The sequence below is a fragment of the Sinohyriopsis cumingii genome, chromosome 16 (genome assembly GCF_028554795.1).
Source record: "Sinohyriopsis cumingii isolate HCF-2022 chromosome 16, ASM2855479v2, whole genome shotgun sequence".
NCBI classification, from domain to species: Eukaryota; Metazoa; Mollusca; class Bivalvia; order Unionida; family Unionidae; genus Sinohyriopsis; species Sinohyriopsis cumingii.
In genome coordinates this window covers 98,996,340-99,023,625 of record NC_142976.1, presented here as the reverse complement: position 1 = coordinate 99,023,625, position 27,286 = coordinate 98,996,340, and the positions used below count along the sequence as shown (strand labels likewise).

At 35.6% G+C, this 27,286-nt stretch overlaps 1 protein-coding gene across 3 annotated transcripts in view; it reads left to right on the top strand.

Annotated features, from left to right (window-relative positions):
* Positions 1–27,286, top strand: part of LOC149781051 (polycystin-1-related protein-like) — a 535,051-nt gene that overhangs the window by 320,690 nt on the left and 187,075 nt on the right. For all 3 annotated transcript variants that reach the window (XM_089938184.1, XM_089938183.1, XM_089938186.1), the window contains 10 exons: positions 1,200–1,750; positions 7,554–7,784; positions 13,441–13,571; positions 14,485–14,730; positions 18,372–18,491; positions 20,687–20,870; positions 22,252–22,497; positions 24,371–24,506; positions 25,366–25,575; positions 26,003–26,181. In XM_089938184.1, the coding sequence (XP_089794310.1) occupies positions 1,200–1,750; positions 7,554–7,784; positions 13,441–13,571; positions 14,485–14,730; positions 18,372–18,491; positions 20,687–20,870; positions 22,252–22,497; positions 24,371–24,506; positions 25,366–25,575; positions 26,003–26,181 (2,234 nt within the window). The remainder of the gene's footprint in view (positions 1–1,199; positions 1,751–7,553; positions 7,785–13,440; positions 13,572–14,484; positions 14,731–18,371; positions 18,492–20,686; positions 20,871–22,251; positions 22,498–24,370; positions 24,507–25,365; positions 25,576–26,002; positions 26,182–27,286) is intronic.

Here is a 27,286-nt window from a genome sequence, read left to right as displayed (position 1 = left end):
TGTGTGCATTGTACACAAAAAGATAATAATAGATATGAATAAAAAGTTCCATTTGGATAAAAATGCAACTCACATGGCCTCAAATATATCTGTAAAGCCCTTGAAAATATGCTTCATGCCTCAGATATTTGTGTTTGCAGATTTTCCAGAAATGATACTGTTCACATGTAAGCCATTATGATTTTGACCTATTAATTGCATACTTTTTTATTTTTTTAATTTAGTTACATCTTATGCTTTCCAGTATATGGATTATGCTTTTTTGCTTCATTGCAAGTGTTTTTAAATTGGGAAACCAATAGTGCTATAGAAGGAAGACAAATGCTTCATCATATCAGTAGAAAATAAAAGATGAAAACAGCAAACCCAGATCTTTTTTTAATAGACTGGTTTGATGTAGTAATATAAATGGTGCTATAATTATCATTTTTAGCTTACTGTTCATAGACCAGAAGGGTTTATGGGAAGGTCTTTCATCCCTTTGCTATTTTTAGCTTACTGTTCATAGACCAGAAGGGTTTATGGGAAGGTCTTTCATCCATTCATCCCTTTGCTATTGCCACTCCTTCCAAACTACTTGGACAATTGCCATGAACCTGTTTTCAGAAATATTCTTCCCATTGGTCTAGCTGGTCCTGAATGAAAATAGTACTGGTCAGACATCCAGTAGGGTTTCCACAGCAGCCATCTTAAAATATTTTTTTAAATTATTACTCCTAATTGGATGAACATATCAAGATGCAGTTTTCACTTAGAGACTCTTAATGATGTCTAGTGGGGCATAAATAAAAATTGTGCTGTTGTCCAATATGGCTGCTATCGCAGCCATTTTGAAACTTTTGTTACTTCTCCTAAATGGATGGTCATATCATCATGGGGTTTCACCAAGTCCTAAATGAAAATGGTGCTAGTTGTACATCAAAATATTGCTGCCATGACAACTTGTTGTGATGATGTGGAAGTTTCACCAAAAGACTTCTTATGGTGTTTTCTTTGTCTGCAATTACAATTTTGCCAGTCTGATCTCCAGTATGTACACCACAGCAGCTAATTTGAAAATCTTATTGTTGAAGAGAATCAGAAATGGTTTCAACACTTGAGAGTATCATGAATTGTTGGAAATTCTTTTAATCATTAAAGTGTCAGTCCTTTTGATGGAATCTTGTTTTATAGTTTTAATCTTTCCTACTCTCTTGCAGTTTGAGATGTTAATGGAAAATCCGGGAAAATATGTCCTGTCCGTGACAGCCTACAATGACCTACGGCTACCATTATCCGCCAACATTTCATTTATGGCTCATACTCAGATCAGAGACATTGAAATCAACATTATTGGAGAGCTTATCAACAAAACAACATTTATAGAGATAAAAATCCTCGGAGATAGAGATTTTTTCATTTCAGTTGATTTTGGAGATGGGGAAGCAGTGGAGTTGTGGTCAGAAAGCAACAAGACAAATCTGATGATGAGCCGGTCTCGAGACTACAGCCCACTCTACATTGTGTCATTGCCCCACATCTACACAACTGCAAACACCTTCCATATTCGGGTCAATGTTTCTAATTATGTCTCCTACATTACCAAGACGGAAATCTTTGAACCAATTAAGAGAGTTTGGTTGACGACAGATTCACCACGTGTGGTGCCATTAGGGGACCAAGTTATTGTGAAAGCATTTGCAGAGTCAGGAAGAGACCTTACATTTGCTTGGAATTTCCCAGATAATTTGAAAAAACCTATTGTTAAAAGGTGAGTGAATTTGTAGTAAACTGTTCTGAAACTTCGCTGACCTCTCCAGTGGCTTAGTGGTTAGAGCGTCCACCACAGATGCGGGAGGTCACAGGTTCAAACCCTAGTCGAGTCATACCAAGACTTATAAAAATGGTACTAACCACTGCCTCACTAGGCACTTAGCATTAAGACGTTAATGTTAGGACTGATCAGCCTGGTGTCAGGGTAATGTGACTGGGTAGGACATCTTGTTACAAGTCTGCAACATGATGCCCCAGTGCTAGACGTCACTATAAACTGCCACACTGTGGACATCATAGCAATATAACCGATATCAGACAAGATTGGCTTTTGATAGTTATTGAGAGCATATGGGAGAAAAACTTGAGTGTAAGAATTTAGTATTAATAGTTAAAGTGTTCTGGAAAACAAATTCTTTGTTCACATCATTCCATCTAGTGAGGACTGCTTTGTGTCAGTTTCTACTAGTTATTAATCCTTTGCCACCAGTATTCCCCATTAGTCAGAAGATTGTAGTGTTTGTCTTATTCATACCTAGCAACAAATTTGGGACAGGTATGTATTTACATCTGTCTTGACATACTGTTTGATCATAGCATTTTTGTTCCAGGAGCAAATCTCTAGTCCAGATGGCATCCATCTTGGCTTGTGAGTTAGAGCTTTACATTGAAACAAATATTTGATAAGGATAACCATATTTGTGTGGAGTGATTTTCCAATGATATTTACATTGTTTAAAAAAATAATGCATTGATTTCTTGATCCTGCCTTGGACTTAATACTCTTAATGTGGATAGAACTGTTCAGTATAAGTTTAAAAATATACATTGACCTCAGAGTAATTTATGGGTATGTTAAGAGTGATTATGCCTGCATCCGTCTGTCCACCCTGTAACCTAAAATCGATCCACATCAGTTTGTATATCATTTTAGGCATAATGCTTACACCAGATCATTTGTGGCATAATGCTTACTCGGGATCATTTTAGGCATAATGATTACACAGGATCATTCTAGGCATAATTCTTACACAGGATCATTTTAGGCATAATGCTTACACAGGATCATGTTGGGCATAATGTTTACAGGATCATCTTGGGCATAATTCTCACAGGATCATCTTGGGCATAATGGTTACACAAGATCATTTTAGGCATAATGCTTACACAGGATCATTTTAGGCATAATGCTTGCACAGGATCATTTGAGGCATAATTCTCACACAGGATCATGTTGGGCATCATGTTGACACAAGATCATCATGTTGGGCATAATGTTGACACAAGATCATCATGTTGGGCATAATGTTGACACAAGATCATGTTGGGCATAATGTTTACACAGGATCATCATGTTGGGCATAATGTTTACACAGGATCATCATGTTGGGCATAATGTTGACACAAGATCATCATGTTGGGCATAATGTTGACACAAGATCATGTTGGGCATAATGTTTACACAGGATCATGTTGGGCATAATGTTGACACAATATCATGTTGGGCATAATGTGACACAAGATCGTCATGTTGGGCATAATGTTGACACAAGATCGTCATGTTGGGCATAATGTTGACACAAGATCATCATGTTGGGCATAATGTTGACACAAGATCATGTTGGGCATAATGTTTACACAGGATCATGTTGGGCATAATGTTGACACAATATCATGTTGGGCATAATGTGACACAAGATCGTCATGTTGGGCATAATGTTGACACAAGATCGTCATGTTGGGCATAATGTTGACACAAGATCATCATGTTGGGCATAATGTTGACACAAGATCATCATGTTGGGCATAATGTTGACACAAGATCATGTTGGGCATAATGTTTACACAAGATCATCGTGTTGGGCATAATGTTTACACAAGATCATGTTGGGCAAAGTGCTTACAGGATCATGTTGAGAATGATGTTTTATGAGGAAGACAAGATGGCAATGAAGCTTTCAAATCCTAAATGCAGTCCCAGAGATGTTGGGTTTGGGTAAAAAATAAAAAGGCACTAATATTTGCAATGGCTTTTAACTGTTATTGGAAATTACTGTTTACATGCAAATCCATGAAGTTTAATTTTTGCGCTTTCACATGCTGATAGGATTGAGATATGTTCTGGTCGATGCCATGATTTGCACATTGTTACATGTATGGGTGGGTTCATGTGGTGTAATATAATATTTAACTGGATGCGTGCCACCTTTACCTTTTATAAAGAGTAACTCATGTTCTCAGACCTTGAGTTTTCTCTTTGATTCTTTTATAAATTCTCCCCCTATTTAATTTATAAAGTGTGCTAAAAACTTGCCCATTGAGCGTGGTTTTGTAACCGTTTCAGATATAATAACATATGCTAAAAACTTTAAGTTGAGCATGGTTTGGAATCCTTTCCGATCTAACAAATACGTACTATAGGCTTGCCCGCTGTGTTTGATTTTGTAATCTTTTGGATCTAACAAAGGTTAATTATGCATACACAAGTAGAGTTGGTCATTGAGAAGTTGAGAAAAGTGTGACTGACATCAATCAACCAATTAGTATCTGACAGTAGACTGATAATTCAACTAACTCTCTCTCTCTCTGTCGTTATTTTTATATATATGAAACCTTGCTAACATGGTTAAGCAAGAAACACTTAAGGCAGACAATTGAGTTTTGGTAGACATGTTTGTATGCATATTTTAAGGCAGACAATTGAGTTTTGGTAGACATGTTTGTATGCATCTTTTAAGGCAGACAATTGAGTTTTGGTAGACATGTTTGCATGCATATTTTAAGGCAGACAATATTTTGCTTATCTGATTAGATTTTCATACTTTTATAGTAATGTTTTAAAAATTTGTTCTACATTTTGTATGTGATGCTGTGTAATTAAAATTATATGTTTCTACAGAAAGAAGTTATAATGAATAATGACTGGCATAATAAGGGTGGGAAGATACCTTGCAAAATACATTAATGCTGTGTTTGCAAAGACATATCACAGTTTGTTTGTAAGGATTAGTAGTTCTATCCCACCATTCTCATAAACATGCCCATAGGCACAAAATGGTTTTGGACCAATGGTGTAGACTTTTTAGTCAGTAGGTATGTAATAGGTTCATACAAGATTTCCAAACACAAATCAGTTTATGGTTGAAAAACAGATTTGTTGTGTGATACACCCAGGGGCCTGAATAAAAATGTAATAAATTTAGAGTGGATTTATTTTCAGATAAAAATACAGAAATGTCCTATGAAACATACCTGTCAACCAGTTGAGATGAAAACCTGTACACCAGACCAATAAAAAACTTACAAAGACCAAAAAAACTTTCACAAAAATATGTATTTATACATTATTTAAGATCAGTAGTTTTTAAACAACAAATGCCATAAATGAACTAATTTCACACACATTTACATAATTATTTACATCTCGGAAACTTTATTTCATTTTATTCTTTTGATTTTCAGTGTGCTGTAACACACACACACAAACACACACACACACACACACTATTCTATGAAACACCTGCACCCATTCCACCTTTCAAAATGTAATCAAGGGTTTTAAAGTCTATACAGCAGGTGTCAATGTTTATTTTACACCGTAAAAATGATGTTAGTATGTCTGCATTCAGGGACTTCCAACAATCTGTATGCATTTTTTCATCATAGAAAAGATCTCTCACACTCTGCATTTTTGTGAGTAGTCCCTGAATAACTAATTTCAGATTTGGGAAGCAGATGCCACCAGCACTAATTGTCTGGCTGATAATATCCAGCCAGTAGCTACAAAAGCTCCTTTTCTGGCGATTGTCTGTTAATACAGGCACACATTCATCAGGCAGCATGCAATAATCCTCATACTAATCTTTAATTGCTTCATGACCCATGTGTGGAGCAACTCAAAAACAAAAGTGTCGATACTAGTATAAAAAAAAGATATGTGCAAAGTATTTTGAAAAATGAATTTTCAAGGTGTAATATTAATTTATCATGGTCTTATTATTTGATATTTATATTTTCCCCCCTTTAGTCCTACAATGTAAGACCTCGACCTGATATTTATTTTTTGGGTGTTGATCACTTACTGCTTAATGATGGCTCTGTATAACATGTTCTGATGTCGATTAACTTTGGATCGATAAGTCAGATTTTCTGGAATATTTCACACACTTGGCATTCCATATCAGCACTTTAACACAAATTAAAGTTATAATGTTAAAGACAGACTTTACTTACACTGATGTCTTTTTCCTAATAAATTCAAATTCCCACACAAGCAAATGGATATGTTTTCAAGTTCAGTGGCCAACATTTCAGTTGACTGGAATGCAATGGTAGTTGGCAATACTGAAATCGGTTAAAAGGATCATAACAATCTTGAATGCAACAAAGATATCTAAACACTTTCTTTAATATTAATATATTTTTATTTTATGCTGAGCAGTGAATTACTTGATTTTCTAATTCAAATAATATTGATATTTCACTAGTGAAAAAATAACTATTTTTTCACTACAGGAACTATATTTGGGGGTCAGAACATACTTACCTCCCTTTGATTTTGCACCTTAGCAAATTAATAATTAATTATTAGCAGATTAATAATCCCTGTCTGTTATCCTTGAAACTTTTTGTTTGTTATTCTGGAAATGTCAGTTAATTTTTATCAATCTGATGTGGAACTAATTTTGTGTGCAGGTACACATAGCACAGCAGAACATGTATGGCAAACAGCTGACATTACCTTAAGAAATCTGCTAATTCACTGTGTCACAAACTTTAGGTAGCCAATGTATGTGAGCATAAAATAAAAAGAATATTTGCTTGAAACAAGTGAATAACGGATACATTTCATCTCGTGGGTGAAAAACTCTAGTATTTTCAATCATGGTTATGCCACTCGTGAAAATAATGAGTTTTTCATCCACTCGATGAAATATATGTTATTCACTCGTTTCAAGCAAATGTCCTCTATTTATTTGTTTCATTAAAGAAGGTTACTTCAACTTAACCTGATTTTGGCATTCCTGGCTTCCATTGCTTTCCAAAGCATATTTTCGAGTTATCCCCACATTGTTTGCACATAGCTAACAAAAATTCTGGATCGCACTTGATTTTATTTAAAAGAATTATGTCCAGACTCCCAGGATTAACACAGAAATTGGTATAAAAAAATTTACAAAGGTGAATCTTTATAAGAAATAAACATACAAAACAGTTATACGGCTGTACACTGACGAAAATTTAAAAAAACGTACAAATTACAGGTAACCCAAACAAGTTGACATATATGTATGATAAGCCCAGGGCCTGAATAAAAGCGTAAATAATTTTGGAGTGGATTTATTATCTGGTAAAAATACAGATATGTCCTATGATAAACCTAGGGGCCTGATTAAAATTACAAGAAATTTGGAGTGGATTTGTTATCTGGTAAAAATACAGATATGTCCTATGATAAACCTAGGGGCCTGATTAAAATTGCAAGAAATATGGAGTGGATTTGTTATCAGACAAAATAACTTAAGCAAAATACTTGCAAAAATTTGGTAAATTATTGGATGGGCTTATCATCAGTCTTGGACTTGTCATCAATCATGGACTCATCGTCAGGCATGGAATTGTCATCAGATAATTGAGTAATATGCATTAGTGACAGGTTCTTACTTCATTTCACTCTATTTGATACAACTTTCTTAGCAAAAAGACAGTAATTTAACACATTATATTTTATTATGTGGATGTTTAAGAAAATGTAACAGAGCAGTGGATATGACCTTCGCCAATTGACTTCAATCTTCCAGTGAATCCAACATGAGTGTGGCTCAACACAGCTTCATTATGACAGAAGATTACCTGGTCAGTGTCATGGTAACCAACAAGCACTACAAATCTGGCATCATTGCAACTTTGCCTTTCGAGTTCCAGGTGGTAGACAAAATCCAGTCAGTGTCATTCCAGCATTCCAGCAAGGGAGCACCACTTAGAAATGATCCTCCCAACCAGATGACAGATGAAGTGGAATTCAAAGCAGCGTGAGTTTCTTTTAGGTCGTGGTTAATATAGTTATTCCTCTTGGCTGTAGGAGCTATTTTTGTTGTTCCTTTCCTGTTTTTGTTGCATTCCACATTATGTATTCTTGTGCATCTATAAATCTATAAAAATGCCACATGATTTAATAATTGAAAAAGAAATTACAGTTGGAGTTGATTAAGAATTTAATTATGGTAAATTACTGTTGGAGTTGATCAAGAATTTAATTATGGTAAATTACAGTTGGAGTTGATTAAAAATATAATTAAGGTAAATTGCAGTTGGAGTTGATTAAAAATTTAATTAAGGTAAATTGCAATTGGAGTTGATTAAAAATTTAAGGTAAATTACATTTGGAGTTGATTAAAAAATTAAGGTAAATTGAATTTAATTAAGGTAAATTACAGTTCCTCTTGACTTGTATGATCGAATTAAAAAAAATAGTTTTGCTTCTTGCAGGGATTTTTCAATGCCTGTTTTGGGGCTGAACTTTTACCCCAATCCTAATTTTCCCAGTTTAAGTGTAAAATAGTCTGTAGACTGTAATATTTGGGACAAGGTTAATAATTTAGTGTCCATGATGGATTATAATATTTGGAACAAGGTTAATAATTCAGTGTCCATGCTGAACTATAATATTTGGAACAAGGTTAATAATTCAGTGTCCATGCTGAACTATAATATTTGGGACAAGGTTAATAATTCAGTGTCTATGCTGAACTATAATATTTGGAACAAGGTTTATAATTCAGTGTCCTTGCTGGACTGTAATATTTGGGACAAGGTTAATAATTCAGTGTCCATGCTGAACTATAATATTTGGGACAAGGTTAATAATTCAGTGTCCATGCTGAACTATAATATTTGGAGCATGGTTAATAATTCAGTGTCCATGCTGAACTATAATATTTGGGACAAGGTTAATAATTCAGTGTCCATGCTGAACTATAATATTTGGAACAAGGTTTATAATTCAGTGTCCTTGCTGGACTGTAATATTTGGGACAAGGTTAATAATTCAGTGTCCATGCTGAACTATAATATTTGGAACAAGGTTAATAATTCAGTGTCCATGCTGAACTATAATATTTGGGACAAGGTTAATAATTCAGTGTCTATGCTGAACTATAATATTTGGAACAAGGTTTATAATTCAGTGTCCTTGCTGGACTGTAATATTTGGGACAAGGTTAATAATTCAGTGTCCATGCTGAACTATAATATTTGGGACAAGGTTAATAATTCAGTGTCCATGCTGAACTATAATATTTGGAGCATGGTTAATAATTCAGTGTCCATGCTGAACTATAATATTTGGGACAAGGTTAATAATTCAGTGTCCATGCTGGACTGTAACATTTGGGACAAGGTTAATAATTCAGTGTCCATGCTGAACTATATAATATTTGGGACAAGGTTAATAATTCAGGGTCCATGCTGGACTGTAATATTTGAAATGAATCTAATAATTTAGTGTCCTCGCTGGACTGTAACATTTGGGACAAGGTTAATAATTCAGTGTCCATGCTGAACTATAATATTTTTGGGACAAGGTTAATAATACAGGGCCCATGATGGACTGTGATATTTGGGACAAAGTTAATAATTCACTGTCCATGCTGAACTATAGTATTTGGGACAAGGTTAATAATTCACTGTCCATGCTGGACTGTAATATTTGGGACAAGGTTAATAATTCAGTGTCCATGCTGGACTGTACTATTTGGGACAAGGTTAATAATACATGTCCATGCTGGACTGTAATTTTTGGGACAAGGTTAATAATTCATGTCCATGCTGGACTGTAATATTTGGGACAAGGTTAATAATTCAGGGTCCGTGCTGGATTATAATATTTGGGACAAGGTTAATAATTCAGGGTCCATGCTGGACTGTAATATTTGGGACAAGGTTAATAATTCAGGGTCCATGCTGAAATATAATATAGGGGACAGCTAATAATTCATGTCCATGCTGGACTGTAATATTTGAGATGAATCTAATAATTTAGGGTCCTCGCTGGACTGTAATATTTGGGACAAATAACCTCTGCCTAGACAGAAGAGGGTGTAGGTTAAGGTATCTGGGTAACTGATTATTAGGATCGATGGGTACCCAGTTGACTTTTCCTAAAAATTTGACAGGTTTACCAGAGGCTTGCTTAGAACCTGGAATCGGCAAATCCTGGATAGGTACAGATATTATTTCTAAAATTTAAGTGGTAAGTTAAGATGCAAATATGTATTCCTTATTTTTCAAAACTTGCTTTAAACAGTAATTATTCATGTTAAAATGAAATAATATTATCATACAGGCTAGAGAATGTTTAATTCTTAGGTTTGAACCTGGGAGCACATGTGGTGGCATCCATTGCCTTGCCTGATGTGTGTAGGCAAGTTGATGGATGCTGTAAACCATGGACCAGGGTTCAAATCTCCAATCTCCGTAGAGTACAAATTTAAATTCTTTAACATGTATGATTATTATTTCTTTCGTGTTAAGCATCAAGCATTTTAGCCTTTTCTTGTAGTATCCAGGGAAAGCACTTTCCACTGTTTGGTATGTGTTTGTATTCTCTTGTAGTATCCAGGGATAGCACTTTCCACTGTTTGGTGTATGTTTGTATTCTCTTGTAGTATCCAGGGATAGCACTTTCCACTGTTTGGTGTATGTTTGTATTCTCTTGTAGTATCCAGGGATAGCACTTTCCACTGTTTGGTGTATGTTTGTATTCTCTTGTAGTATCCAGGGATAGCACTTTCCACTGTTTGGTGTATGTTTGTATTCTCTTGTAGTATCCAGGGATAGCACTTTCCACTGTTTGGTGTATGTTTGTATTCTCTTGTAGTATCCAGGGATAGCACTTTCCACTGTTTGGTGTATGTTTGTATTCACTTGTAGTATCCAGGGATAGCACTTTCCACTGTTTGGTGTATGTTTGTATTCTCTTGTAGTATCCAGGGATAGCACTTTCCACTGTTTGGTGTATGTTTGTATTCTCTTGTAGTATCCAGGGATAGCACTTTCCACTGTTTGGTGTATGTCTGTATTCTCTTGTAGTATCCAGGGAAAGCACTTTCCACAGTTTGGTGTATGTCTGTATTCTCTTGTAGTATCCAGGGAAAGCACTTTCCACTGTTTGGTGTATGTCTGTATTCTCTTGTAGTATCCAGGGAAATCACTTTTCACTGTTTGGTGTATGTCTGTATTCTCTTGTAGTATCCAGGGAAAGCACTTTCCACTGTTTGGTGTATGTTTGTATTCTCTTGTAGTATCCAGGGATAGCACTTTCCACTGTTTGGTGTATGTTTGTATTCTCTTGTAGTATCCAGGGATAGCACTTTCCACTGTTTGGTGTATGTTTGTATTCTCATGTAGTATCCAGGGATAGCACTTTCCACTGTTTGGTGTATGTTTGTATTCTCTTGTAGTATCCAGAGATAGCACTTTCCACTGTTTGGTGTATGTTGTATTCTCTTGTATATATTGTCAATTAATAACTTATTTATTTAAACAGTAGAGTAAAATAAAATACTGATGTTTGGTGAAATTTATTCTCATATTGTTTTCAGAGACAAAAAATGTTTTATAAATAATTAGTTTGAAAGGAAACCAAATAATCATGCAGGGATAGTACTAATGATAAAGCAATAGAAAATCTGGAACTGAAAATGACACCTGGGCTTGTACATTTAATAAAGAATATTTTGCTTTTCTTTTTGTCAGGGTTTTATATCTCTTTTGAAAGTTTTTATATTAAATTCAAAAAATGTATAGCTGCCGAGATAATTTTGAGAAAAAATATCAAGCAGGAGCTATATGGATATATATAATCTTTTTAAACAAAAAAAATCACTATTTTTACTGCATGAATCTCTTTCACAAAATGATAACGTCCACCAAAAGTACATCAATCAATATAGTAGAGTAATACATCAATCAATATAGTAGAGTAATACATCAACCAGTATAGCAGAGTAATACATCAACCAGTATAGCAGAGTAATACATCAACCAGTATAGCAGAGTAATACATCAACCAGTATAGCAGAGTAATACATCAACCAGTATAGTAGAGTAGTACATAAACTAGTATAGTAGAGTAATACATCAACCAGTAGAGTAATACATCAACCAGTATAGCAGAGTAATACATCAACCAGTATAGTAGAGTAATACATCAACCAGTAGAGTAATACATCAACCAGTATAGTAGAGTAATACATCAACCAGTAGAGTAATACATAAACCAGTATAGTAGAGTAATACATAAACTAGTATAGTAGAGTAATACATCAACCAGTGTAGTAGAGTAATACATCAACCAGTAGAGTAATATATCAGCCAGTATAGTAGAGTAATACATCAACCAGTAGAGTAATACATCAACCAGTAGAGTAGAGTAATACATAAACTAGTATAGTAGAGTAATACATCAACCAGTATAGTAGAGTAATATATCAACCAGTAGAGTAATATATCAGCCAGTATAGTAGAGTAATACATCAACCAGTATAGTAGAGTAATACATCAACCAGTACAGTGATACATCAACCAGTATAGTAGAGTAATATATCAACCAGTAGAGTAATATATCAGCCAGTATAGTAGAGTAATACAACCAGGTTAGTAGAGTAATACATCAACCAGTATAGTAGAGTAATACATCAACCAGTATAGTAGAGTAATACATAAACCAGTATAGTAGAGTAATACATAAACTAGTATAGTAGAGTAATACATAAACTAGTATAGTAGAGTAATACATCAACCAGTATAGTAGAGTAATACATCAACCAGTATAGTAGAGTAGTACATAAACCAGTATAGTAGAGTAATACATAAACCAGTATAGTAGAGTAATACATAAACTAGTATAGTAGAGTAATACATAAACTAGTATAGTAGAGTAATACATCAACCAGTATAGTAGAGTAATACATCAACCAGTATAGTAGAGTAATACAACCAGGTTAGTAGAGTAATACATAAACCAGTATAGTAGAGTAATACATAAACTAGTATAGTGGAGTAATACATCAACCAGTATAGTAGAGTAATACATCAACCGGTATAGTAGAGTAATACAACCAGGTTAGTAGAGAAATACATAAACCAGTAGAGTAATATATCAACCAGTAGAGTAATACATAAACCAGTATAGTAGAGTAATACATAAACTAGTATAGTGGAGTAATACATCAACCAGTATAGTAGAGTAATACAACCAGGTTAGTAGAGAAATACATAAACCAGTAGAGTAATACATCAACCAGTAGAGTAATACATCGACCAGTATAGTAGAGTAATACATCAAATATAGTTTCTTAATGTCAGAAGTGTAGAACCTAGAAAAAAAGAAGCTGAACTGTAAGAAAACAAATAAGTGAAACAATTCAGACACAGATGAAGAGAAAGAAAGATCTAGATAAATCCAATTTGTTGGTTGTTGTTTTGGGACAGAAATATTGTTGCTAATTGGAAGATACAACAGTAGTGTGTGTAACTTTGCTACGTTCAGTGAATGTGTTATCCTATTGGGACTGGTTGCCCAGATTCTGAAAACATCATGCTTGGATTCTTTATAAGTTAGCATCTCAGTCCATTGCCATCTCCTGAAAAACCATTTTGTTGGCAAACATAATATTTTTTTTTCAGAGCTAAAGGGTCCCATGTAAACTTTCTGTTTAACTTTGGAGATGGAACAGTAAAGGAAGGCACGGGAAGGGCGATGGGTCCATACGGTTGGGACTACATGCATGCTGTGGTAACACACAGGTACAAAGCAGGTAAGTGATCTATCACTAGGTGTTTTAAAGGTACAAAAGTTTTATCTAGTTTAACAGCAATTATAAATTCATATATCTCCTTTGTCAACCTTTTTAGCCAAAAATCAGTTATCTTCGGTTAGTCAATTACCTGAAGAGAGTCACAATCTCAGTTGAATCTGTGCTGGGAGTGAACAAGATATGCTTTCATGCCCAGTTAGGCTGCCCCAGATTTTGTTACCATGGTGTATCTGGGAAACACAGTTGGCTCTTATTTTCTTTGTATGAGTATGCCATTAATATTTTGAAAGTGCTATTAAAACACCCCACATTCTTCTGCACCCCATCAATCAAAAGCTCTCTTACAAGGTCGTAGTTACTTGAAAATCTTGGTTCACTTTTCAGTTAGTCTTTCTGTATTGTCACAAGTCAAAAACCCTAAAAGGATTGTGGTCATACTTGAAGTGTAGAAACCGGTAAGCTTTGCATTTATAACTTGATATGCTTTTACTGTCCTTCTGTTCACAAAGTAAAGCAAAGAATATTTGCAAAGCAATGTCAAGTTTTCAGATAAGTTTTTTTCTGCATGATTTCAAGTCCCATGGAGGGACAGCTGCCATTCTTGGACTGTAGAATTAGACAACTCTGCCCTTTCATATCCATGCATCCATACCATTGCTCAGAGCTCCAGTTATGGTCAATTCATTTGAAAATATTGCTGATGTTGCTAAAATGTTTGGTTAAGGTTTGCCTGTACAGTCAAAAGTCCCAAACCTTTGGAGTGTTAGTTATCAGTCCAAATTCTTGTATGACCACACGTCCAAGACCCTAGAAGGGATATATATATATATATATATATATATATATATATATATATGGACCAGCTGAGATGTATAACCCCTTGAAATATCTTACCATGTTGTCTACTTTGCAGAGGGCATTTATAACATAAGTGTCACAGCTTTGAATCCATTGAATAACATGACAGCATACATGCAGTTCATTGTCCAGATTCCACCACAGGGATTGATGTTGTTCCTGCAGGGGGCACGTTGGTTTTACCTAAATGAGTACGCAAACAAGTTTGGAGACAAAATAACTTTCCATGCCAATATCACAGCTGGCACAAACATGACCTTCACCTGGAAACTTGGAGATCAGTCAGACGAGGTCAACACAGGTGAGTAATCAACTGTATGCATGAAATTCATCGTTAGTCTTCAGTATACATTATATTGTATGTGGCCTTTTAACACTAAGAAAGCCTTTCAGGTCTAAGATCTCCTCAGAGAGAGTTATTGGTGAAGAAATTGTTTGAAATGCCAAGTTCTTGAATCTTTAAGTTATTTTAAATCTAGTTTTACTGTTCATAGACTAGAAGAGCTTACTGGATTACAGTTGAACCTGGTTATGTCGCCGGCCTAGGGGTTTGCCAAAAAGCGTCGAGATAACCGATGATCGAGATAAACAAAAACCAATATGGTGGTAATATATTAACATGTGCTTGAAATTTCTTTATGTACATGATGTGCGTTAATAAATGACAATGTACATGCACGTGTTTTCGGAGTTTTTTTTACACAACAGCGTTGCCGAGATTTGTTCGATGAAGTGATTGGCATGCTATAAAAATGTACATACATGTTTGCTAACAACAAAAGGCATATGTGCACCAACTAACAGCAGAGATTTACCAGTATACAATACAAACCACCATCGATTCTCGATACAGACCTTTATTATATTCTCCAACATTGCAAACACAAAGATCGCTCACAAAATCACAAAAAACGTGTGGGGTGTAGTTCGTTTTTACAAAAAGCTAACCAGTGTCAAAATTAAATTCGTAAGTCATTTCACTCTGACACAGCTCTGAAAAGTATCGTACATGCAGTTACTATGGTTTCTTTACAAAGTCTAAAATGCTTTGTTGCTTTTTGCCTTTAACAGTCTGCATGAAAACAAATGCTTCAATATTATTTATGCTGTCTAAAACAGTTTCATCTCCTACAAAAGAACCATACCGTCGAATTTTCTGTAGCATTTCTGCCACCTCACCAGCTGAGGGAATTGGTTCCAATTCTTCGTCCGCATCTTGTTTGTACAAATTAAATAACCAAAAAGTCTGTCGCCAAAAAAATTGCCAGATGGGACATTTTTGGTGCCAATAAGGGAAAAAAATCGCAATTTGCGACATTGGCGAAGCCCAGGACGATCCCAGGCCCTGCATTGGATTGGTACACGTGGTAATTACTGAACACTTACCCAATTGTTTTTACAACTAGGAATGAAAATCATGAAATGTGAATATCGACCGCAAGAATCGTCCTTCAATATCACACACTGTACCGTTCGTTCGTGTTAAAAAATACTTAGATAAGACGCCCACTAATGGGGATTGAGATAACCGACGTTAAGTGGCAAATTTGGCCCACTTTTGTGCTCGAGATTAGGGTTCGGCGACATAAAAGAATCGACATAACCGATGAGAAAATGCTAAGACAAAGAGAGAATTTGGCGGTTCCACTTCAAAAACGTCGACTTAATAGGGTTGGCGAGTTAACCGAGGTCGAGATAAGTGGGTTTGACTGTATTGTCAGTCCATGTGTTCACACAACTTTGTTATTACTTTTCTTTTTAAATGACATGGTGGATTGTTATGAAGCTTTACATACACATTCATTGTGTCAGTCTGATGTACAGTTTGATGTCCAATCTAATGTCCAGTTTGGCCAACACAGCATTTAATTGGAAAATTATTATTGCTGAAGAATATCAGAGATGGTTTCTACACTTGACAGTTAAAAGGAAGAAATGGTCTTTTCTTAAATTCTTGGTAGTTCTTTTCACCCAGTAAAGTGTCAGTTCCTTAAAGAGATTCTTATTAAAATAGTTATTTTGATACAGTGTCAGATCATTTACTTGATACAAAGGGTTGGGTATGGATGGAGCCATATCAATTGCTATCAATGATACAAAAGGGTTGGGTATGGATGGAGCCATATCAGTTTCTATCAATGATACAAAGGGTTGGGTATGGATGGAGCCATTTCAATTGCTATCAGTGATACAAAGGGTTGGGTATAGATGGAGCCATTTAATTGCTATCAGTGATACAAAGGGTTGGGTATGGATAGAGCCATTTAATTGCTATCAGTGATACAAAGGGTTGGGTATGGATGTAGCCATATAAATTGCTATCAGTGATACAAAAGGTTGGGTATGGATGGAGCCATTTAATTGCTATCAGTGATACAAAGGGTTGGGTATGGATAGAGCCATTTAATTGCTATCAATGATACAAAGGGTTGGGTATGGATAGAGCCATTTAATTGCTATCAGTGATACAAAGGGTTGGGTATGGATGGAGCCATTTAATTGCTATCAGTGATACAAAGGGTTGGGTATGGATGGAGCCATATAAATTGCTATCAATGATACAAAGGGTTGGGTATGGATAGAGCCATTTAATTGCTATCAGTGATACAAAGGGTTGGGTATGCATGGAGCCATTTAATTGCTACCAATGATACAAAGGGTTGGGTATGGATGGAGCCATTTAATTGTTATCAATGGTACAAAAGGTTAGGTATGGATGTAGCCATATAAATTGCTATCAATGATACAAAAGGTTGGGTATGGATGGAGCCATTTAATTGCTATCAGTGATACAGAGGGTTGGGTATGGATAGAGCCATTTAATTGCTATCAATGATACAAAGGGTAGGGTATGGATGGAGCCATATAAATTGCTATCAGTGATAAAAAGGGTTGGGTATTGATAGAGCCATTTAATTGTTATCAGTGATACAAAGGGTTGGGTATGGATAGAGCCATTTAATTGCTATCAGTGATACAAAGGGTTGGGTATGGATGTAGCCATTTAATTGCTATCAGTGATACAAAGGGTTGGGTATGGATAGAGCCATTTAATTGCTATCAGTGATACAAAGGGTTGGGTATGGATGTAGCCATATAAATTGCTATCAATGATACAAAAGGTTGGGTATGGATGGAGCCATTTAATTGCTATCAGTGATACAAAGGGTTGGGTATAGGTGGAGCCATTTAATTGTTATGAATGAAGTGTTTTACTTGTTATACAGCTGCCAGATATATAGGAATCTTTGTATTTGTCAGTCCTTCTCTCCATCAATCTTGTGAACATTTACATAGCTTGATGGTTGCCATGAGTAAATATTTGTCATCACTTGAAGATTTGCATAGCAACAGGCCACTCTGTTTCCAGTTTGATTTATTGCCCTTGGGCATGCTGCTAAATGTAACGTATGACAAAATCTTGTCAACTGAAGTCATTTCTGTTCACAGTATGACAAAATCTTGTCAACTGAAGTCATTTCTGTTCACAGTATGACAAAATCTTGCCAACTGAAGTTATTTCTGTTCACAGTATGACAAAATCTTGTCAGCTGAAGTCATTTCTGTTCACAGTATGACAAAATCTTGTCAACTGAAACCATTTCTGCCCACAGTGGCTGAAGTTTAATGTGGCTTTTCATTCAAAAAGCTCATTTCTGCATTTGAAAGGGGGAGTATTATTTTATTTTAATTAAAAAATTAGGTTTGAGATACGCTTTGTTTTAACTGAGACACTCCATTTTCCCATCATTTTTCAGTGCAAACATTTGTTGGTTATTTTTCTGAATCGTAGTGTATAAGAATCAGTTTTGTTTGAATATCTCTCGGCGTCTTTAACAAAGTACCAGGCACTTCCTAACTATGTGATACTTGTCTTCTTTAACTACAAACTACATAAATGTGGTAAACTTGTGAGAACTAATATTTCTTTCTTTTTGGCAGGACCAACCATTACTCATCTATATAAGACGGCAGGGAAAAAGTCAGTCTTTCTAACAGCCCAGAATGAGGTTGCTGCGCTGAACCATTCTGTCATCATTCATGTGCAACATGTTATCCAAGGTGTGATGGACACTATTTTGCATGTATCTCACTTCTATGTTGTTCGTTGTATTCTCTTCGTCAGAGTAGGGCACATGAAGATCTCAGATGAGATCACACCCAGTCAGTATGAAAAAGTACCACCAGTCAGTGTCAGTTTTGGCTTCCACATGAAAATGATATGAAAATTAGGTGAAAAAAGATGGTTACCTGAATGAAATGTTAAGTCAGTAGAAAACCAACTTAAGCTTGACACAAGTTTCTTTCCTGGCCAGCTTATTATTGGGTCAGTATCAGTCTATACCAAGTCACTAACGAACAATATAGTCAGTCTCAATTCATATACATATACACAGCACCCTCGATAACTAGTGCCCTGATAACTCCTGAACCCGCTTATAAATTAGTAACTCAGTCATTGATATAACGCTTGTTTTGTCATCAAGAACGATAAATAGAACCTGGAAATTTTAATCAGCATTATGAAATATCAACTTTTAATAAGAAGTTATATAATTTGTTACATTTTCTTTCCAGATGACATCCTTAGGACACTGTAAATAACTGTATTTAATGAAATTTTGATCACTAAACATGTCACTCACACCTAGCGGAGACAGTACTTTAGTAAATAAATACCAATGGAATAACTTCTTATCAAGTGAAATTTGTGTTTTATTTCTATTGTTTAGTTTCTTTCAAATGTCGTCATAAATGTAATGTGCCCTCTTGTTTTCAAATATAAAATGTGTAACAGCTATGTTCATGAGCATTTCTCTAAGAACCAAATTAAGTGCTGACCATGTTTTGATATCTGACTTGCAGAAATATCTCTTGTATTGTTGCACTGAATTAAAAGCTGACCTCTTTTTTGTATTATCACATTAATTGCATCTTTTGTATCAGATAAAGGAGTTGGAAAGGCAAGCTTAAGATATAGTGGCCAAAGTCGTATGTCGGGTGAACTAATTTCAACTTACCAAGTGAAATGAATACTTCATAAAATAAAGAGCTTTGTTTCACAGATGCAGATCATTGTGGAGAAAGGAGTTTCAGAGAATTCTGGAATTGGCACTAAGAGATATCCTCAAGGATGATGAGATGATTCACTATTACTTGCAATGAAATGAAATACTAACTGAACAGTACAAAAATTGAGTTTTGACATAGACAATAGTCCCACAAAACAGATATCACTAGTTTTTTTTTAAAATAAGGATTCTTGTTCAGTATGTATCAACAGATAGTCTTGTTACCTGCAATGGAGACTACCTGCTTTGCACTTTACTATTGTATGCCACGAACACAGAAAGCAGTAACATAATAAACAAATGTTTTTGTGTACATGTGATGGTTGCTGAAACTGTCTGGAACAATGTTAGTGATCTTTAAGATGTTGGGCATCTTGAAAATGAATGTAGTTTATACAGAATAACGAACATTTTAGTTAGAAAAAATGCTTTAAGCGCTTTATTGACAATTATTCTTAACGTGATTATAAAATGAGGATTCACTCATTAAACAGCCAAGCCCAGCTCCTGACTCCATTTTTCTCGATGTCTAATTGAGATAGTATCACTTATTATTTAGTTCCCTTGGTAACTCACACTTACAGTGCAGTTTATGTTTTCAGGCTCCATTCTGTGTGAGTTGGTGAGGGTGAGGAGGTGTGTGTGTGTGCATATATATATATATATATGTGTGTGTGTGTGTGTGTGTGTGTGTGTGTGGAGGGACTTAAATCCATTGCCTTCTCTTCTACTATTATATAAAGAATAAATTTATTTCTAATAAGAGGTTACATAACTCAGGTTCTCATTCTAAGAGAAAATTATGATTGGGTGGCTACCTCCCTTACTGTAGCTTGCCTTTGTGTGGTACCTACTACAATAACAGTTGAAAATTATCAAAAGGTATTTCCCAAATTTTATATGAATTTTGTAATGAATTCCTTGTTTAATTAATTTATTCATCAGTATTATACTTTTGTGATGAGACGAACAATATAAATCCTGCCCACTTGCTTATATATGTATATATGTATGTGTGTGTGTGTGTGTGTATATAGATATATATGTGTGTGTGTGTGTGTGTGTGTGTATATATATATATATATATATATATAATGTTAATCCCAGAATGTGAGGACCCTTAGAAGTCAGCATACATAATATTTAAGATATATCTTGGTTAGCCAGATTTTTTCATTCTTCTAGGTACAGACCTTATAGTTCAAAAGGTTATCTTGGCAACAGAGGAGAGAACTGTGTTTCAGGCTATACCATTCCCAAATTATACTGATATCGTAAAATGGTTTTCCTGGGACTTTGGGATGTCTCATCGAGAACATTTTCACACACACGAAGCTTTTTTATACGAAGGATTTCCGAGAAATGGAAGGTGAGGCAGTATTGTAGTTCATGATTGTGGATGTTTGTTGTTTTGCTTTTTTCTTGAAATAGAAAGGGAATTCGACATACAAATTCAGATATATTCACAAGGCATACTGAGTATATGTCGGTGAATGCATGCATACTGAATAAGGTCTACGGAACATGTGATACTCGACAACCTAATGGTACATATAAATTAAATGTAAACTTTTTTTTGCACTCTGCTCTCAACTCAAGAATCCGATTACAATTAAAATAAAGGTATTCAAAATGACTTTCAGAGACTTGCAATGTTGTATCAGCATGCTAGACTGTATTTATTCAGGGCAGTTTTTATTTGTAGGTTTTGGATGGAGAGAAAAAGAGGTTACAGGTTGAGAGTAATCTGTATTTTCAGTTACCTGACGATTGTGATCTTTCTCATGTGCTAGGACACTACTATATTTCATTTTCAGTTAGCACGTCTAAATCAACATTCTTATTTTAATTATGATATACAGTCTCGTAACAGCCACATGGCTATGCAGCATTATTTATGCTCTATTTATATATGCTTAGAGCTTTGGTTATTTCACTTGAAACCAGATAGAAGGCAAGATTCAACAGAAGAGGTCAAATCAGTGACGCTGCCAATAGGAAAATAGGCTAGAGAGTGTGTATGTGTGTGTGATTTGGATTTTTAACATAACTTAAGGTTTCAGTCATATCACTACCATGTCTGCAGTGTGGCAGTTTATAGTGATGTCTAGCACTGGGGCATCATTCCACAGACATGTACCATCATGTCTTACCCAGTCATATTATCCAAATATAATTTCAACCAGTCCTAACACTAACCTCTTAATGCTGAGTGCCATGCGAGGCAGCTGTTTGTCTGGTATGACTTGGCCAGGGTTCGAACCAGTGACCTCCTGCATCAGAGGCAGATGCTCAGATTTTCTTGGTAGAACTTATGTTCAATAATTTAAAAGATTTTCAAAAAAATACAACTTGCTATGTACATAAAAATATACATTTAAATAATTAGTATATTATAACTGGATTGTGTAGGAAAAATAATATGATGGTATACAGTTTTGATTGTTAGTTTATGTACCTCATAGGTGAGTTTCTGATTATCATGGGATGTGGGGCTAATGCATTAGATAATATAGATACATGTTACTTCAGATTATTTGTGTTAATCTTTGAAACATTGTATGTTAGAAAAAATACTGAATATGTGTCAAAATATTAAAGATATCACAGCCATGGGAATTCTTTGGGAAACATTTTAAAGAAGGAAAGAATTTCAAATTTCATTATTTTCTTCTCAGACATTGCGATGAATGCTATTGTGTAGAGTTTGTTTCTTACAATGTTTCCATTATATACTTGTCAACTTTAAGGTATACAGCCACAGTGACAGCCCATAATTATGTCAGCAATGCCACCTCACTTCCTGTTGAGATTCATGTAATTGCACATGTGAGGAATTTGAAGATCCAAGTTGCAGGAAACCTGTTGGTGAACCAGTCTATCCAATTCACAGAGTACACATTTCAAGGAAGCGATTTGAATTTTACATGGAATTTCGGAGATGGCGGTCCCAACATTACAGTTACAAATAAAACCATACAGCATGTGTACAAAAGGTAGGCATAAGCAGGATCTTTAAATAAACGTGGTTGTTAACAACATTGTGGAATGTTAGAAACCGTTTTTTTGTGCCTTGCCTCATTTCTAAAACATGTATTTTTGCCTCATTTCTTTTGCCAGGCTAAATGTGACCATACATTTTTTTGTTATTGCTCTTCTGGTCATAGTACACGTTGTTACTCCTCCTAGAGGATTGCCATGAAACTTTACTCATACATTCATCTAAGGGTCTAGCTGGTCTTAACACATTAACCCCTAGTGACGACTTTACAGGGCAGGAGGTAGTAGCTACTGTCGAGCTCTCTAGCGTCATGGTCATGCATGATACACTAAAGTGGATGGTATTATAGAAAGGTAGACAGATGTAGCTCTACAATGATACCAAATAATCTGGAATATATAGTTGCACTACAAAATACAGATAGAAAAACCTCATTTTTTGGACCTGACTTTTTTTTACGGAAAATTCGCCCGTGGTCAGAATCCCATTTTGTGTCCGGATTTTAGACTTTTTGGGCTCAGATCTAAGGCAAACCGGTATGAACTGCAAACAGACAGATGAGCCTTTGCAAAAAGTAGGATAAGATGGGCATTTGGAATAAAGAGTGGTCTCCATACGAAAGTAATGGCTCCGTTCAGCAAAAAAAAAAAAGTCCAACTTTAACCTTCTGCTCATGCGCAAGTCAAATAGCCAATGAAAAACTATGTGTCTAACACAACTATGCAGTATGTTATTGAAAGATGACCGGGGATTTGCTGTTTTCAAGTCTATTCAGAAATATCTTTCAAAATGTGTTTCCTACTCAATTTTCAGGCAAAAATGGCAAAAACCTCCAGGGATTAATGTGTTAAATGAAAAGGTGCTGCTGAGACGTCAGATATAGCCACCCAGAAATAGCCAACCAGAATCCATATTGTTGGGCTTTTTTTAACTCAATAGGGTGTCAGACCAATAAAGAGACACTAGTTTATATGCATCAACACTTTAATTTTGCAAAATTATTTAAAGTGTGTTATGTCTTTATGAGGTCAAGAAATTTATTTATAACTGATTTTGGAAAAATTTGATTAAGTTTTCATGAAAATTTTGTTAGTTGTGAGTAGTTCTTTTGATTGTTTATACTATATACCAAGTCTCTATTAAATAACTTTAGCATTTTGATTAAAGTTGATTCTAATTTTATTACCAACAAGCTTAGTTTGCAACTTGAAGACCTGATGGGAATGAATTGTAATGTTTCATCTTTATCAGACCCTTGGTCATTTATTGGTAACCATCTTATCAGACCCATGGTCATTTATTGGTAACCATCTTTGTCAGACCCTGAGCCATTTATTGGTAGCCATGTTTATCAGACCATGGTCATTTATTGGTAACCGTCTTTATCAGACCCATGGTCATTTATTGGTAACCATCTTTGTCAGACCCTGAGTCATTTATTGGTAGCCATGTTTATCAGACCATGGTCATTTATTGGTAACCATCTTTGTCGTACCGAGTCATTTATTGGTAGCCATGTTTATCAGACCATGGTCTTAACGGTAGCCATGTTTATCAGACCCATGGTCATTTATTGGTAACCATCTTTATCAGACCCTGGGTCATTTATTGGTAACCGTCTTTATCAGACACTGAGTCATTTATTGGTAGCCATGTTTATCAGCCCATGGTCTTTATTGGTAACCATGTTTATCAGACCATGGTCATTTATTGGTAACCATCTTTATCAGACCCTGGGTCATTTATTGGTAACCGTCTTTATCAGACCCATAGTCATTTATTGATATCTGGAAATTCTTTTTACCCTTGTCGAGCATCAATCCCTTTGAAGGGACTACTGTTATTCATTCATTCATTTTTGTTGACAGCCAGGGAGAGTATTTGGTAACCCTTTTGGCACAGAACCCTATAAGCAGTGAGGTAGCCACCTACACACTGTTTGTTTTAACAGAACCATACTGCCACCGCCCAGATGTAAAGATCCTCGTTGAAAATAATAGACAGGTAATATATTAGTGTACTTTCAGTTTGGATGCAGATATAATGATATCCTTACAAGTGGACAATAATAATGAACTCATTTCATGCCAGTCTACCTAAATAATTTTTACATGTAATTATTAGGACTCGTAGGACTTGAATAACAAATGGAATTTTATTCTATCTTTACTTTTTTGTTTTGGTAATCAACCATTTAACTGTTGGGATCTAGTTAGTCCAGGTTAGTAGTTAGTCAAGATTAGTCCAGGTTAGTAGTTAGTCCAGGCTAGTAGTTAGTCCAGGTTAGTAGTTAGTCCAGGCTAGTAGTTAGTCTAGGCTAGTAGTCCAGGCTAGTAGTTAGTCCAGGTTAGTAGTTAGTCAAGATTAGTCCAGGTTAGTAGTTAGTCCAGGCTAGTAGTTAGTCCAGGTTAGTAGTTAGTCCAGGCTAGTAGTTAGTCTAGGCTAGTAGTCCAGGCTAGTAGTTAGTCCAGGTTAGTAGTTAGTCAAGATTAGTCCAGGTTAGTAGTTAGTCCAGGCTAGTAGTTAGTCCAGGTTAGTAGTTAGTCCAGGCTAGTAGTTAGTCTAGGCTAGTAGTCCAGGCTAGTAGTTAGTCCAGGTTAGTAGTTAGTCCAGGCTAGTAGTTAGTCTAGGCTAGTAGTCCAGGCTAGTAGTTAGTCCAGGCTAGTAGTTAGTCCAGGTTAGTAGTTAGTCCAGGTTAATAGAATATTCAGTGAATGAATTGAGAGTGAATCAAGCAAAATTAAAAGTTGCACTTTTTATTTGTGAAACGGAAAATTGATTTTTTTTATAAATGTTCATTGCTGAAAAAACAGCCATCTTTTCATGAGACTCTCACTGTGCTCTTTTCCTTTTTTACTGACAGGTTTATAGGTCAAGAGAATTACTAATTGAAGCAGCCATTCGCACTGATTGCAATTTGACCTCTGCCCTTGTCTACCGGTGGAGTTTCTTTGACAATCAAAACAAGACCAAGGTCATGCCACGAAATATGTCCGAAAAAGACCTTTCCAACAGAGTGTTAATATTGCCGCCAAGAGTTCTTTTGTATGGGAACTACACAGTGGAACTGCATGTGAGATGAAATTTTTCATATTTTACACAAAATATACCAATGCTTTTGCCCACATATACAGTATTGTATATGATAGCCTGAAGGATCAGGAATATGAACGAATTTAAGTAGTTATAGCTGACATTAACTCCTTCTCTCTCTCTCTCTTTCTCTCTCCCTCTCTCTCTCTCCTCTGCTTGTTAACCTTACATTGAGTTATCACACAAGTTAAGTGATGATAATCAGGAATAAAATATCTTCACACAAATGTAGAATGATGCTAGAACCAACATTTTTAATCAGAAGAAAGAAAGTAGTTATTTTATTGTTTTCCAAGAAAATGATTGATGTAAGGGCAGATCTTGGCCTATGGTCCTGTTTGATGGATATGCATTGTATAGAGATACATAAAAACGTAACATGAAAAGTCCATTGGCTCCATCTACAGGTTCGCATGAAGGATACCATTGTGTATGCCAAAGCCCAAGCTGTTATGCAAGTCATTCCCAGCCCACCAGTGAGTGTAATCCAGGGTGGTGTTTACAGGCAGGTCAACCGACGGGGACAGATTTCTTTGGATGGCAGAGATTCCATGGATCCAGATTTTCCTGACATTACTAAACTCAGGTACTGAACTAAATATTTTGCATATTGGACCAAAGGCCATTGTTGCTTCAAGAATATACTATTGTGAAAGAACCATGGAATCAGTGGTTAGTGTACCAGACTTGCCAGAGAAGGGAATTTGTTTAAGTCCTGCCCAAACCATACTGAGTCATCTGTAATGGTCCATCTCTGGGCAAGGCATATTATTCCAGTTGTCTTGACACTATAATCTTTCAAGTATTGATGTGTCTTTAAATGCCAACAAACCAAACAACAACTAATACATTAAGAAAGATGTAACTTAGTTGAAATTGCAAGTAATTACAGTCTGGTCTTTTTAATTCAAACCCTTCATATCAGAATTATTCCATTAAGAAGACTGAAGGATAATCTGAATAGTTTCTGAATGACCTGCAAAAATGTTCTTCTCATGGCAGTATGTAAATTTAATAATTAAAATAACTTTTAATAAATTAGCCAAGGTGTGTAGAATGTACCATTGAAAGCCACAGCTTAATTGTTTTCCCACTCTTCTGGATCGAACATGCAGAGGATATACCAATCACAATGTCTGTCTGTTTTTCTCAGAACTTGTGTTTTCCATTACGGATCACTGCCATCTCACCTCTGTCTGCAGTGGTTCGAGTCTCGGATTCAGCCAATGTGGGTATGTGAGAAAGCTTGCCAGTAGCTTCTCGTGGGTTGGTGGTTCTTTCCGGGGTTTTCCCGGGTTCTTCCTCCACCATTAATACTGGCCGCCATGTATAGCCTATTGTGTACTGAAAAATGGCGTTAAACCCCACAACAACAACAACAACAACAATTTTCTGTACCTATGGGTAGAGACAGAACAAATCATGCTTTTAGGACTGTTCGACCCTAGGCCCTACTCAATGGAGCTGAAAATGTGACTTTCCTTTCTGCATGACATGTCAAGCTTCCATATTGTTATATTACACTTGGGCAGCTCATTACTGATTCTTATTGAAAGGGTATGGTCACTGAAGCATTGGTTGTCTGCACGTGGGCAGAAGAAACTGCCAGAGACCAGAGACCAAGATTGCTTGAGGTAAAATTTTACTGACATTATAAGTTGCATTTCACTTAAGTTATATCTGTTGCTGCT